This window comes from Dendrobates tinctorius, unplaced genomic scaffold (assembly GCF_039654945.1).
Source record: "Dendrobates tinctorius isolate UK_male_01 unplaced genomic scaffold, ASM3965494v1 ptg000151l, whole genome shotgun sequence".
Classification (NCBI taxonomy): Eukaryota; Metazoa; Chordata; class Amphibia; order Anura; family Dendrobatidae; genus Dendrobates; species Dendrobates tinctorius.
Window position 1 is genome coordinate 20,729,742 of NW_027361818.1, and position 13,170 is coordinate 20,742,911.

At 43.1% G+C, this 13,170-nt stretch overlaps 1 protein-coding gene across 1 annotated transcript; it reads left to right on the forward strand.

Moving 5' to 3' along the window:
• The first annotated feature begins 8,566 nt into the window (after positions 1-8,566).
• On the forward strand, positions 8,567-9,499 carry LOC141050002 (olfactory receptor 11A1-like). Its single transcript, XM_073546841.1, has one exon. It carries the CDS (start codon positions 8,567-8,569, stop codon positions 9,497-9,499), a length of 933 nt encoding a protein of 310 aa, XP_073402942.1.
• The last annotated feature ends 3,671 nt before the right edge of the window (positions 9,500-13,170 follow it).

The window sequence follows — 13,170 nt, forward strand, 5'->3', positions numbered from 1 at the left end:
ACTGTCTCCGCAGACAAAGTAATTGAGGGTCAGCATCGCCTCTGAGAATTCACCTGGGAGTTTTTCCCGTGATTAGTAATTCCAAAATTTCTGTAATCACTCGACTTTCCATCTGTACTTGTATCCATCTCGTTTCCTCTTGCGGAGAGTCTGGACTATCTTACTGAGACTGAAATATATATGAAGATTGAAAAATACCCCAACAGTGTATACTGGTGTACGCTTCAAATACATAACCCTTTTTCTACTTTTTAGATTCTTTTCTAATCCATACTGAGGTTGTGAGTGTCTTTGTCAGACTCCGGAAATATACACGCAGATTTTTAATGTTTAAAGTATGCTATATATACATGCTATCCAGTGATGCTGTACCCTTTCTCAACTTTCTACAATCACGTCGAATCCATACTGGGCCTGAGACCCTCTGAGTCTGCCTCGTGATATATAGACATAGATTTTTCATGTGTAAATATATATACCTGTTATCCAGTGATACTGTACCCTTTCTCAACTTTCTACAATCTTGTCGAATTCATACTGGGCCTGAGAACGTCTGAGTCTGCCTCCTGATTAGAGATGAGCGGTGTTCGAGTCGACCTGTTCGCCAAGTTAAAATTCCACCTGTTTTGGGCGGTGTTCGAGCCGTTCGTCGAACTCGAACACTTTGCTTAAAATTCGGCTGTTCGAGGTTCTGTTCGAGAACGGTCCATTCACTAAAAGCGAAACTTCATTTTCGCATCAATAATGGTTTTCAATGTTAATAGACTGTTTCATGACATAGTAGCGGTGTTTGGTAGCAAGAGGTGTAGTACACCTGTCAAGGAGCTACACCGTGTGTGTTTCTAATAATTTTTTACCGCATCTTGTCCAGAAAATCCTTTTGGGCCTTGTAGCACTGTCTGCTACTCAGCAGAGGAGCCCACAAGTGAACCTAGCTATGCCGCCTGTTTATGAAAGAACCAGTTTTTGACTGCATTTAGCACAGTTAATACTTTGGGCCTAGTAACTGTGTCTGCTACTCATCAGAGGAGCCTACCCGTGAATCAAGCTGTGCCGCCTGTTTATGTAAGAACCATTTTTTAACTCCATTTAGGCCAGTGAATACTTTGGGACTAGTACCGGTGTCTACTGCTCAACAGAGAAGCCCACCTGTGAACCTAGCTATGCTGCCTGTTTATGTAAGCACTGTCTGCTACTCAGCAGAGTTGCCCACCCGTGAACCTAGCTATGCCGCCTGTTTATGTAAGAACTGCGTGCTACTCAGCATAGGAGCCCAGCTGTTAAGCAAGCTGCAGCATCTGTGGTTTGGACACTTAATTTTTCCATTCTTTCTGGAATGCTGGTTAGGCCTAATTCCGGAATTCCGGTTGACCTGCACTTACTGGGAAATCCTCGTTCGTGGGGGAGAATTGGAATCCCAGATCCCCATCACTAACGGTGTTCAGCGGGTTATCTGCACCAGTAAGCGACACATGCTGGTCCTTTCAGTGTAGCGCGCATGCAGCTCCGGACATGTAAGGGCATGACAGACCTGTTATTGTTCGATCTCGCGTGTCTCAGCCCCGCGTGTCCCTCTAGTAAGCTTGAAGCGTACCGCAGGGGCATGCCGGAGTCTCGTTTGATAATGGAATTAAGCTGACAAATCGCTAGCACAACTAAAAACGGACATCCATCTCCACCCACTGAATTGACAAAGCTTGCAATCTGTCCATCTTTCCTATAGCTGGCATGGTTAAGGTTTCCCGGGTGGAGACGAATTACGCCGCAGGCTCCACTTCTTGTAGTGGTGCCCTTCTGGACATTCCTTTAAGGTTCAGCTTTGCAACCATACTGCCCCCCGGAAACCAAACACTTTGCCTTCATGGACGCTGTTTGGAGGTTCGTGGTAATAACGCCGCCGGCAGTTGGTATAATTTATGGTGGGAAGTCCGACGGTATATGATCATCTTCGATTTCAGATTTTTATTTTTTTTTGTATTTTACATTTTTATTCCAGCCTTTCTTGACTTCATAAAGGCATGACATGCCTATATCTGCGTCTCCTCCTCCTCTTTTCACTCCTCCACCTCTTTTCTATATGTAGTTGCCCTTTTCCATATGTTATTTTTGTATTCTGAGCATTTTGTCTGCTTTGGGACACCATTTAAGGTGTTTTGTAATTGTTTTCTATGTGTTAGTATGTGTTTGCCTGCCATTGTTTTCAATGGTGTTCGACGGTGTTCGTCGAACGTTCGACGAACATTCGACGAACTTGCCTCCTGTTTGACGAACCAAAACAAACTCGAACACTAGCGGGGTGGCTCAACACTACTCCTGAATATATAGACGTACATTTTTAATGTTTAAACTATGCTATATATACCTGCCAGTCTGTGGGTTAGTCCTGCAATTTAGATGTACATTTAAAAATTACCCCAACACTAGTGTATACAGCTCTACGCTTGTGATACATTACCCATTTCCTGCTTTTTATATTCTGGTCTAATCCAAACTGACCAAGTGAGAGTTATTTTATGACTGTGGAAATAAATACTGAGATTGACAACAATGACCCCTACACTGTGTACAGCTGTACCCTTCAGATCCATTACCGTTTTATGGCTTTTTATATTGTGTTGTAATCTATACTGACCCTGAGAGCGTCTTTGTCTGCCTCCTGAAATATCTACGGAGATTTAGAATGTTTAAACTATACTATATATACCTGCTATCTGATGACACTGTACACTTTTTCTACTTTTTATATTCTTGTCTAATCCACACTGAGCCTGTGAGCACCTCTGTGTGACTGATGGAATATACAGGGAGATTGACAATTATCCTTTGACTGTATAGAGCTGTACGCTTCTGATACAGTACATATATCTGATGTTATTTTGGGTAAATTTTCTCCAAAATTTTGAAGGATGGTGGAAGAGGCCGCAGACGTGGGTGTGGGGGGGGCAGCTGGTGCTGATGGTGGTGGTGCACCTTCTGGTAGTGGCAAAAGCACAATAGCAGCTAAGGCAGGAGGTGTTGAGCCTGCATCTTGATCTGGATCCGGAACGCCTGGAAGGCTACCTTTTCTGGGAGTAGGTTAACCACTTTTAAAGCCGGAGCATCAGGAACTGGTTTTGGCTTACATTGCCGAAACAGACTCCAGCAAATATGCCCTCCTCTTCTGAAGTTTCAAAAAATGCAAGCACTGAGTTGTCAAGTGCTGGCTCCTGGTCAGGAAGAACCCCTTTCCTTGTGTCCTTCACCCCCAACAAAAGTGAAAGATGCAGCAGGCCAAACTTCACATTAGTCCATGTAGCTCTTTCTATCATATCATGCCTGGGTTTTCAAGTCAAATGATGAATTCCCCAGTCCAAGATGAATTTGACATGGAGTGTGGGTGGCCAGCCAGGGCAGTGGGGTTAATCGGTACCGGGCCAGTGTCTCAGAGGGATGTGTCACGTTGGTGGTGACGACCCGTTCCGTGGCCCTGGGCGTCCATGCAAAGGGGTGAATAACGTTTATAGGTGAATGATACGTGACGCCACCTGTGGTTTCTGATCAGATTGACCCGTGCTGCAGTGTCGCTTCTCTAGGACAGATATTGTAGTGCAGCTAAAATGTAGAAGCCCTGCACAGGTAGGGCCGTAGTCGCAGGGCAGATGAAAGAGTTGGTAGATGGTGTGCAGTGCAGAATGTAGCAGAGCTGTGCGGAAGGCGCAGGAGAAAGATGACAGACACAGTCGTGCAGTTCCTTTACCTGTACTTGGTAAGTGCCGTCCAGGACCCAGAGTACAGATGGAGAAGGAGTTGGTCAGCCTGGAAGCAAACTTGGAATTCTCTCTCAGCAGATAGGTAGTGTGGCCTCCGTTCTAGCGCTTATCTGAGGTACTCGCAGTACTGAGTTCACTGAAGTCCCCCCTGTTGACTCTCTTTTGGAATTTTCTCGTATGGCAGGCAGCCATAGCCTTTTCCTTCTGGCTCACACACCGTTAAGGGGAGAATATATGGCATATGAATATATACAAGAATCAAAAATTATACCACTATTATACTTTATGGACACTGCTGAATATTGGAATCATGTAGCTTTAAGATATTCTTGATTTTCTAAGACTTATTTCTGTATTCTATAACCTACCCAGCTTCATCAAAACTGGGTGGATTAGGGTAGTCTAGGCTAGAAACAATAATTACAGTATATGCGTAATGATTATATAGTAGATATAGGACACATGAGATCATATGAGATCAATACTAATTTGCTATTTGAGGTAAACAGTAATTTGGAAAAGAACCCATGATGTAACACAATGAGACAGCTCGATTTCTGTTATAAAAACTGTACATCTCTGATTAAAAGTAAGGAAGAATCATTTGACATGATATACCTTGTCTTGTGTATTCTTTTCTCCGTGCACGTATAATCTCTGCCAGAGATCCAATTCGGCCACAGACAATTAAGATGACAACACACGCATTTTGTGTGCCATATCAACACGTCGCTGCTGGGGCCTCCGAGCCTTAGTTGGGAACAGAGCATTTACAGCTGCTACTTCCTCCGGTTTCTACTGCAGGACCGTCCGTGTCCCTACAAACTCAGAGACAGGAATCAGGACCATGTGCTCCAACTAGGAGTGAGCCTTAACTCTGCTCATCCTCCAGCTCCCCTTCTCACGTCCACACACTTCCCCTTCCCTTCACAGACTGCCCTAACTTCCCTCCTCCCGACCACAGAGAGCAGCTCCTCAGCAGTAAGGTTCAGAGGTCTCCCTGCTGGCCAGGAGTGGGAAATGTGTTGTGTGTTGGTTTAACTGCTAGAGAGATCCTTCATTGCTCACAAGCATGACATCACACTCCCTAGGAGGAATGTAATGCCACTGTGGCGACCGTCCTCCTGGGGGCGTCACAAGTACACTGATGCACAACCACTGCTAGATGATTCTGCCGGTACATTGACCCAGACCAATACATTCCCCTCGCACTCTACACAGCCAGAATCTGACCCTGATGAAACTCAGGTTCCCCTTCCCGCATACTATACCACCTTACATGGTGACAAAGAGGAAGGTGCAGATGAAAGTGCAGGTTCCTTGAGCAGGTGGGGGGGCATACTCATTGGCGACGGCACTGGCTCAGGGCCCCTCATAGTACGCAAAAGTGTCTCTGCCGGTGGCAGGGCCCTCCACCCGCTGTCAGACACACCGCCGTACTATGAGGAGCCTTGTGCCAGTGCCGTCATCAATGAGTGGGCCCCCCTGTTTGCTCAGGATCACAGCACTTGCAAAGTTAAAATACTTACCTCTCCCTGCTCCACCGCCATGACGTCTTCCGCGTTTCCTGACAGTGACATTCTGGTCACAGAGCGCAATGACATCACTTCTGTACGCCCTCTGTCTAAACAGTCCAAGTGCAGTGAGATGGAAGATGGGGATGACGAGGAGTCCAGACTAGTACAGGGATTCCCTAGCGAGGAGACTTATTTAATTATTTCAGTGTTGGGACAGCTATTTTTGGGGAGCACTATACTCTGGAGAATGATATATGAGGCCCACCATCAACTGGAGTATTCCAAAGGTGGACATCAGACACTGGAGCAGCATTTACAGGGCCCATTATACACTGGAGCATTAGAAATGGGGCCCATTATATATGGAGCATTATTTGGGCCCATAACTCAGTGGAGCTTCATCCATGGGGACCAACATATACTGTAGCATTATGTGGAGCTCATCATATACTGTATGGAGCATTATATGGGACCAATGATTCTGTATGGAGAAATATATGGGCCTCATTATTCTGTATAGCGCACTATGCGGTGGCCATAATACTGTATGGAGTTATATACTGTCTGTTTTTGGAGCTATTGGAGAATTTAAAATGGATATCAGTCATGTGATGTAAGAAGTGAAGTATTTTTCATTGTACTATACCGCTAATTCTCTGCCGTATCAGAGGATCATGAATTGTGGCATGACACTCTTTGGCCCAGGGCCCCCGAAAATCTGGAGCCAGCCCTACCACCCCACAACTTTAGCCAAATAACCCCCAGTTTTCAATGCCTAACTATTATTATAAAGTAAATTAAGGTTGACAAGCTTAAGTAACAAGAATTGATGTTTTTGGCATTAAAATGGGCACTGTAGGTGTGTTTCCTGTCCTCCACTCACTGCCGACTTTTCTTCCCCATTGACTTGCATTGGGTTTCGTGTTTCAGTCGGCCTTTGACTTTTCACGATAATCGGCCGATTGCGTTCGACCCGACTTTTGCGAAAGTCGGGTTTCATGAAACCCGACTCGACCCGAAAAAAGGTCGCTCATCGCTAGTCTAAATGTCTCAACTGGCTCACAAACTATATATTTCTTATAAAATAAACAGTGCATAAAAGATGTCACACATGTGAAGAACTGTGGATAATTTTTCCCATTATTTCACTACAAATGTCTTATTATCTTCCCATTCAGAGCTATAGCAATTCTTGTTAATAATTAGTATAATGAGACCAATGGGAATTCCTTACAGGATATTTAGTAAACTCTGAGACTATATATTACCTGACAATAGAAGACGGCAGCTGGAATGAATCGTGTCCTTTAGTGACCATTCAGTTTTGACGTGAAGCATCAGGGATGTGATCAAGGTAAATTTAGACGCTGATAACAACAAGCACAATTCTATATAGGATGAACATGAGATGATTATTAATAACATACAGTATAGAGTCCATATTTTAACATGTAGTGTCACCAATTTCCGCAGCTTTTAACATTTTTAGGACATTTTTTTTGGTGTACAACTAGATTTAGTGTAGATTTAGATAAGCGAATTTTGAATATATAAGGTTTGTGTGGAGACCCAGGTTTAGTTCAGATGAGCTGCACAGGGTCTGGTTGTTACAACCATAATATCAATTATAAAGCGTATGAGTTTGACTTTGTATATAAAACCTGGCTTCCAACAGAGTAAACTTTCTACTTTCTACTTTCTTCTAGTGAGTGTATTCAGGTACCTAAAACCTGTGCTATTCTATTGGAAGTTGATGGTACCAGACCTGAAGTTTTCACTTTGACTTATACATGCTCTGCCAAAAAAATCTGCTCTTAGAGAAATGCCAACTTTTCCAGTCTTCATTATGTCGCTTGGCCACTGACAACATAGCTCTGGTTCTAGCAACTCGGGTTAGGATAACTTTATAACTCAACTTTTTAATTCTTACATTACCATGGTCAAGAGTGACCCTGCCATGATCAATGAGGGCTACACAGGTTTCCAGGTGATCTGTAGTCAGACATTTCACGCAAGGTATCACGTTTCTCAGGGAAAGTGCTACTTTACATTCCTACAACTAGAAAGGCATGAAATTGAACAATGAAGGCCTCATGCAGTTCAAAGACATATTATTCTGTAAGGATTTGTGATAGCAATAATGCTCAGAGGTTTTCATTAAATTCAAATACCCCCTTACGTTCTATTTCAAGAGGCATTTATACAGGGAGTACACCCATATCTAGGTGAAGAGGCCCAAAGACACCTTTGGCATGGAAGAAGAAATCAATTTTACAAACGGCAAAAACTAATTATGGAATCCTGTTTAGATTTTGCACTGGATCTAGGAGGTTTAATTCCTATTCTAGCTACTGTTCTCACTTCTCATCTCATTGTCAAAGGGTAGAGCATCCCTCACTCTAGAAGACCTATCCAGTATTAAAGATATACCATTCATGCAGATTTGAGCAAAACATGTTTGCAATACTCTAGTTTGATGTCCACATTGAAACTATGTGGAATCTGGACCAGGATCCTTCAAACTTCTTTAGCCAGCACTCAAATGCCATCCTGGGCGCCTCTGATGTTTGCAAAGCCACAGTGACATAATGCCATTGCGTAAGCTGGCATTTGAGTGGTAGGGGAATAAATTTGCAGGACCATGATCTGACTTCCATGGAGAACCAAGGTTTACGTAGCCTTAAGGTCCTGCAAGTCTTGATTAAAAATTAAAAGTTGACTTTGAATCATTATGTAACTGAGGCTGCAAGAAAGACTAACCAATTCGTAGGTAGTAAAATTATACTTTAAATTAGTCTCCATGTCTTTTCTGATGCAGAAGCTGTAGAGCAAGAGATACAGAAGAAATGAATAACAAGCATATGGATAGGTGCTAAGTAGGAAATAATACAAAGGAACAAACCACTAACCAGGGATAGGCACATCCTTAATACTTTTCCAGCAATGAAAAGTCCACTCATGTGTTTGTCTTGTCTTTTACTACCATACCTAGTGATGAAATAAGTTTTGTGACAGTAAAACTCTTGACAGGTTTCCATTAACTCAAAGTTCCTTAACTTTATATATGAAGAGAGGTTTTACAACTCAACAAACCTTTTAAGACTGTTAAACATTCACTTCTGCTAATCAAAATCCATCATTTTTATGTGGTCCTTCCTTTTGTGTGGCAGATGTTTCTGGTTTCATAAAGATGCCTTACAAGTTACTTGAAATGAAAGTTCTCTTTCTAACAGGTAATCATGGTGATTTTCTAAGATCCCATCCATCATTGTATCTTACATGCATTCACCCAGATGTACAATGAACAAGACTTTCATATCAGAAATCTTCCTCAGAGGGTTTGGAAACCTGCAGAACTTCAAGTTCCTCTTTATCTGCATGTGTCTGCTCATCTACTTGGTGACAGTAATAGGAAACCTTATTATCATCTTGTTGGTGTCAATCAGTTACCGTCTCCGATCTCCAATGTTCTTCTTTCTCGGTCACCTCTCCTTTACCGATATATTGGTCACATCAAATGTTGTTCCAGTCATGGTGAGTATTACTTTGACAGATGGAGGAAGTTTGGTCCTGACAGGTTGTATTGCTCAGTTTTTCTTTTTTGGAGCTTTTGCAACTACTGAGTGTCTTCTGCTGACGGCAATGTCCTATGACCGATATCTCGCTATTTGTAGACCACTGCACTACTCAACCATTATGGATGACAAAGTTTGCATATATCTAGTCACTGGCTGCTGGTTACTTGGTTTTGGACTGACCCTTATTCCAATATTTTTGCTACAGACATTGTGGTTCTGCGGTCCTAGAGTCATCGAACACTTTTTTTGTGACTTTGGACCTCTTCTGGAGCTCTCCTGCTCAGATGTTTCAGTTGTGAAATATGAGGTGTTATCTCTCTCTGGTATCGTTACCACAATCCCCTTTGTGTTCATTGTTGTCACCTATTGTTATATCTTTGTAACGATCTTGAAGATCACCTCAGTCACCGGGAGGAAGAAGACGTTTTCTACCTGTAGCTCACACCTGGCTGTCGTATGTACCTATTACGGAGCGCTCTTTGTAATATATGTTGTACCACGTGGAAGGTATTCCACGACTGTTAACAAAGTGTTGTCTCTGTTGTACACTGTAATGACACCTTTATTTAATCCAATCATATATGGTTTAAGAAATCAAGAAATCAAAATGGCCGTGCTGAGCTATTTATGGCCAGAAACAATCAAGAGAAAATAAATTAATATAACATAATGTACAGAATTTCTATTGTATACTTTTTGTTTTTTTTTATAATTTGTAGCTTAAAGGGAATCTGTCACCCTATTTTTCGACTATCAGCTACCGGCACCAACATCAGGGGCTTATCTACAGCATTCTGTAATGCTGTAGATAAGCCCCCGATGTAACCTGAAAGATAAGAAAAATGAGTTAGGTTATACTCACGCAGGGGTGGTCCTGGTCCGGTCCGGGTCCGATGGGTGTCACAGTCCGGTCCGGCACCTCCCATCTTCTAACGATGATGTCCTCTTCTTTCCTTCCCATCGTGGCTCCACTGCACAGGTGCCGGGAGAGGTCCGGTGCCTGCGCACTGCAGTATTCTGCTCTGCCCTCAACAGGGCAGAGCAGTGCGCCTGCGCCGGAGCCACGACAGGCAGCAAAGAAGAAGACGTTACCATTAGAAGATTGGAGGTGCTGGACCGCAACACCCATCGGACCAAGACTGGATTGCCTCTGGGTGAGTATAATCTAACTCATAATTCTTATCTTTCAGTTTACATCGGGGGCTTATCTACAGCCTTACAGAATGCATCACAGAATGCTGTAGATAAGCCCCTGATGTCGGTGCTGGTAGCTGATAGGCGAAAAATAAGGTGACAGATTCCATTTAACCCCTTTTTGACATTAGACGTACTATCCCGTCCATGGGGTCCAGCCCACCTAGGATTATGTAATAAAGTTAAAAAAAAGAAAAAAAGTGTTAAAATAATTTTAAAAAAATCGCCAAATAAATTAGAAAAAAAAAAATATTCCTCCAATAAATCCATTTTTTTAACCCCTTCCTGACATCAGACGTACTATCCCATCCATGGGACCCGGGCCCCTATGCCCATGGACGGGATAGTACGTCTACCGCGATCAGCGGCGCCCACGTGGTTGAGCGCCGCTGATCGCGGCCGGGTGTCAGCTGATTATCACAGCTGACACCCAGCACAATGGGTCAGGGGCGGTCACAGACCGCTCCCGACACGTTAACCCCTTGCACACCGCGATCAAACATGATCGCGGTGTACCGGGGGTTAAAGGGAAGCATCGGCAGGGAGGGGGCTCCCTCCGTGCTTCCCTGAGCCCCCCACGGCAGCGCAATGTGCAGCGCTGCTGCGGGGGGCTCCTTTCCTGCAGGCCCCCGAATCCAAGATGGCGACGGGGGCCTTCGGCGGCCTGCAGGAAGCTGGCTTCCTCAGTGCCTGCAAAGCGCAGGCATGAGGAAACCTTCGGCACTGCCTGTGACAGATCGCTGATCTGTCACAGTGGTCTGTGATGTGACAGATCAGCGATCTGTCACAGGACAGTGATGTCCCACCTGGGACTATTTAATAAAGTTAAAAAAAAATAAAAAAAGTGTTAAAATAATTTTTAAAAAAATCGCCAAATAAATTAGAAAAAAAAAAAAAATATTCCCCCAAATAAATCCATTTTTTGGAAATAAAAAAAAAAAAACAATAAAAGTACACATATTAGGTATCGCCGCGTCCATAACGACTCGCCCTATAAAACTGTCTCATTAGTTAACCCTTTTAGCAAACCCCTTAAAAAATAAAAAACGAAGCAAAAAATAATGATTTATTATCATACCGCCAAACAAAAAGTGTAATAACGCGCGATCAAAAAGACGCATATAAATATCCATGGTACCGCTGAAAACGTCATCTTGTCCCGGAAAAAACGAGCTGCAACACAGCATCATCAGCGAAAAAATAAAAAAGTTATAGCTCACAGAATAAAGCGATGCAAAAATAATTATTTTTTATATAAAATAGTTTTCTTTGCATAAACCGACAAAACATAAAAAACGACCTAAATGAGGTATCACTGTAACCGTACTGACCCGAAGAATAAAACCGCTTTATCAATTTTACCGCACGCGGAACGGTGTAAACGCACTCCCCCAAAAGAAATTCATGAAACGCTGGTTTTTGTTCATTCTGCGTCCTAAAAAGCGATCAAAAAATGTCACGTGCCCGAAAATGGTACCATTAAAAACGTCAACTCGTCCTGCAAAAAATAAGACCTCACATGACTCGGTGGGTCAAAATACGGAAAAATTATAGCTCTCAATATGTGGTGATGCAAAAACTATTTTTACAATAAAAAGCGTCTTTTAGCGTGCGACAGCTGCCAAATATAAAAACCGCCATAAATAGTAAATCAAACCCCCCTTATCACCCCCTTAGTTAGGGAAAAATAATAAAATAAAAAAATGTATTTATTTCCATTTTTCCATTAGGGTTAGGGTTAGGGTTAGGGCTAGGGTTAGGGCTAGGGTTAGGGCAAGGGTTAGGGTTAGGGCTGAGATTAGGGTTAGGGTTAGGGCTAGGGTTAGGGCTAGGGTTAGGGCTAGGGTAAGGGTTAGGGCTGAGATTAGGGTTAGGGTTAGGGCTGAGATTAGGGTTAGGGGTGTGTTGGGGTTCGGGTTGGAGTTAGAATTGGGGGTTTCCACTGTTTCGCACATCAGGTGCTCTCCAAATGCAACATTGCGTCTGATCTCAATTCCAGCCAATTCTGAGTTGAAAAAGTCAAATGGTGCTCCTTCCCTTCCAAGCTCTGCCATGCCCCCAAACAGTGTTTTACCCCCACATGTAGGGTATCAGCCTACTCAGGACAAATTGCAAAACAATTTTTGGGGTCCAATTTCTCCTGTTACCCTTAGGAAAATAAAAAATTGGGGGCAAAAATATCATTTTTGTGGAAAAAATGATTTTTTTATTTTCATGTCCGAGCGTTATAAACTTCTGTGAAGCACTTGGGGGTTCAAAGTGCTTACCACACATCTAGATAAGTTCCTCAGGGGGTCTTGTTTCCAAAATGGGGTCATTTGTGGGGGGTTTCCACTGTTTAGGTACATTAGGGGCTCTTCAAAGGCAACATGACACCCGCAGAACATTCCCTCAAAGTCTGCATTCCAAAACGTCACTACTTCCCTTCCGAGCCCTGACGTGTGTCCATACAGTAGTTTTCTCTCACATATGGGGTGTCAGCGTACTCAGGACAAGTTGGACAGCAACTTTTGTGGTCCAATTTCTCCTGTTACCCTTGGGAAAATAAAAAAAATGGGGACTAATTGATCATGTTTGTGGAAAAAATACGATTTTTTTATTTTCATGCCCGGGCATTATAAACTTCTGTGAAGCCCTTGGGGGTTCAAAGTGCTCACCTCACATCTAGATAAGTTCCTTAGGGGGTCTAGTTTCCAAAATGGGGTCAATTGTGGGGGGTTTCCACTGCTTAGGTACATTAGGGGCTCTCCAAAGGCAACATGACACCCGCAGACCATTTCATCAATGTCTGCATTCCAAAACGTCACTACTTCCCTTTCGAGCCCCAACATGTGCCCATACAGTAGTTTTCTCCCACATATGGGGTATCAGTGTACTCAGGAAAAATTGGACAACAACTTTTGGGGTCCAATTTCTCCTGTTACCCTTGGGAAAGTAAAAAAAATTGGTGACTAAAAGATCATGTTTGTGGAAAAAATACGAATTTTTTATTTTCACACCCGGGTGTTATAAACTTCTGTGAAGCACTGGGGGATTCAAAGTGTTCACCACACATCTAGATAAGTTCCTTGGGGGTCTAGTTTCCAAAATGGTGTCATTTGTAGGGGGTTTCGACGGTTTTGGTACATCAGG

What these genes read in the sequence shown, in the direction of transcription:
- LOC141050002 (XM_073546841.1), top strand. Translation starts at nt 8,567, where the DNA reads ATGAACAAGACTTTCATATCAGAAATCTTCCTCAGAGGGTTTGGAAAC.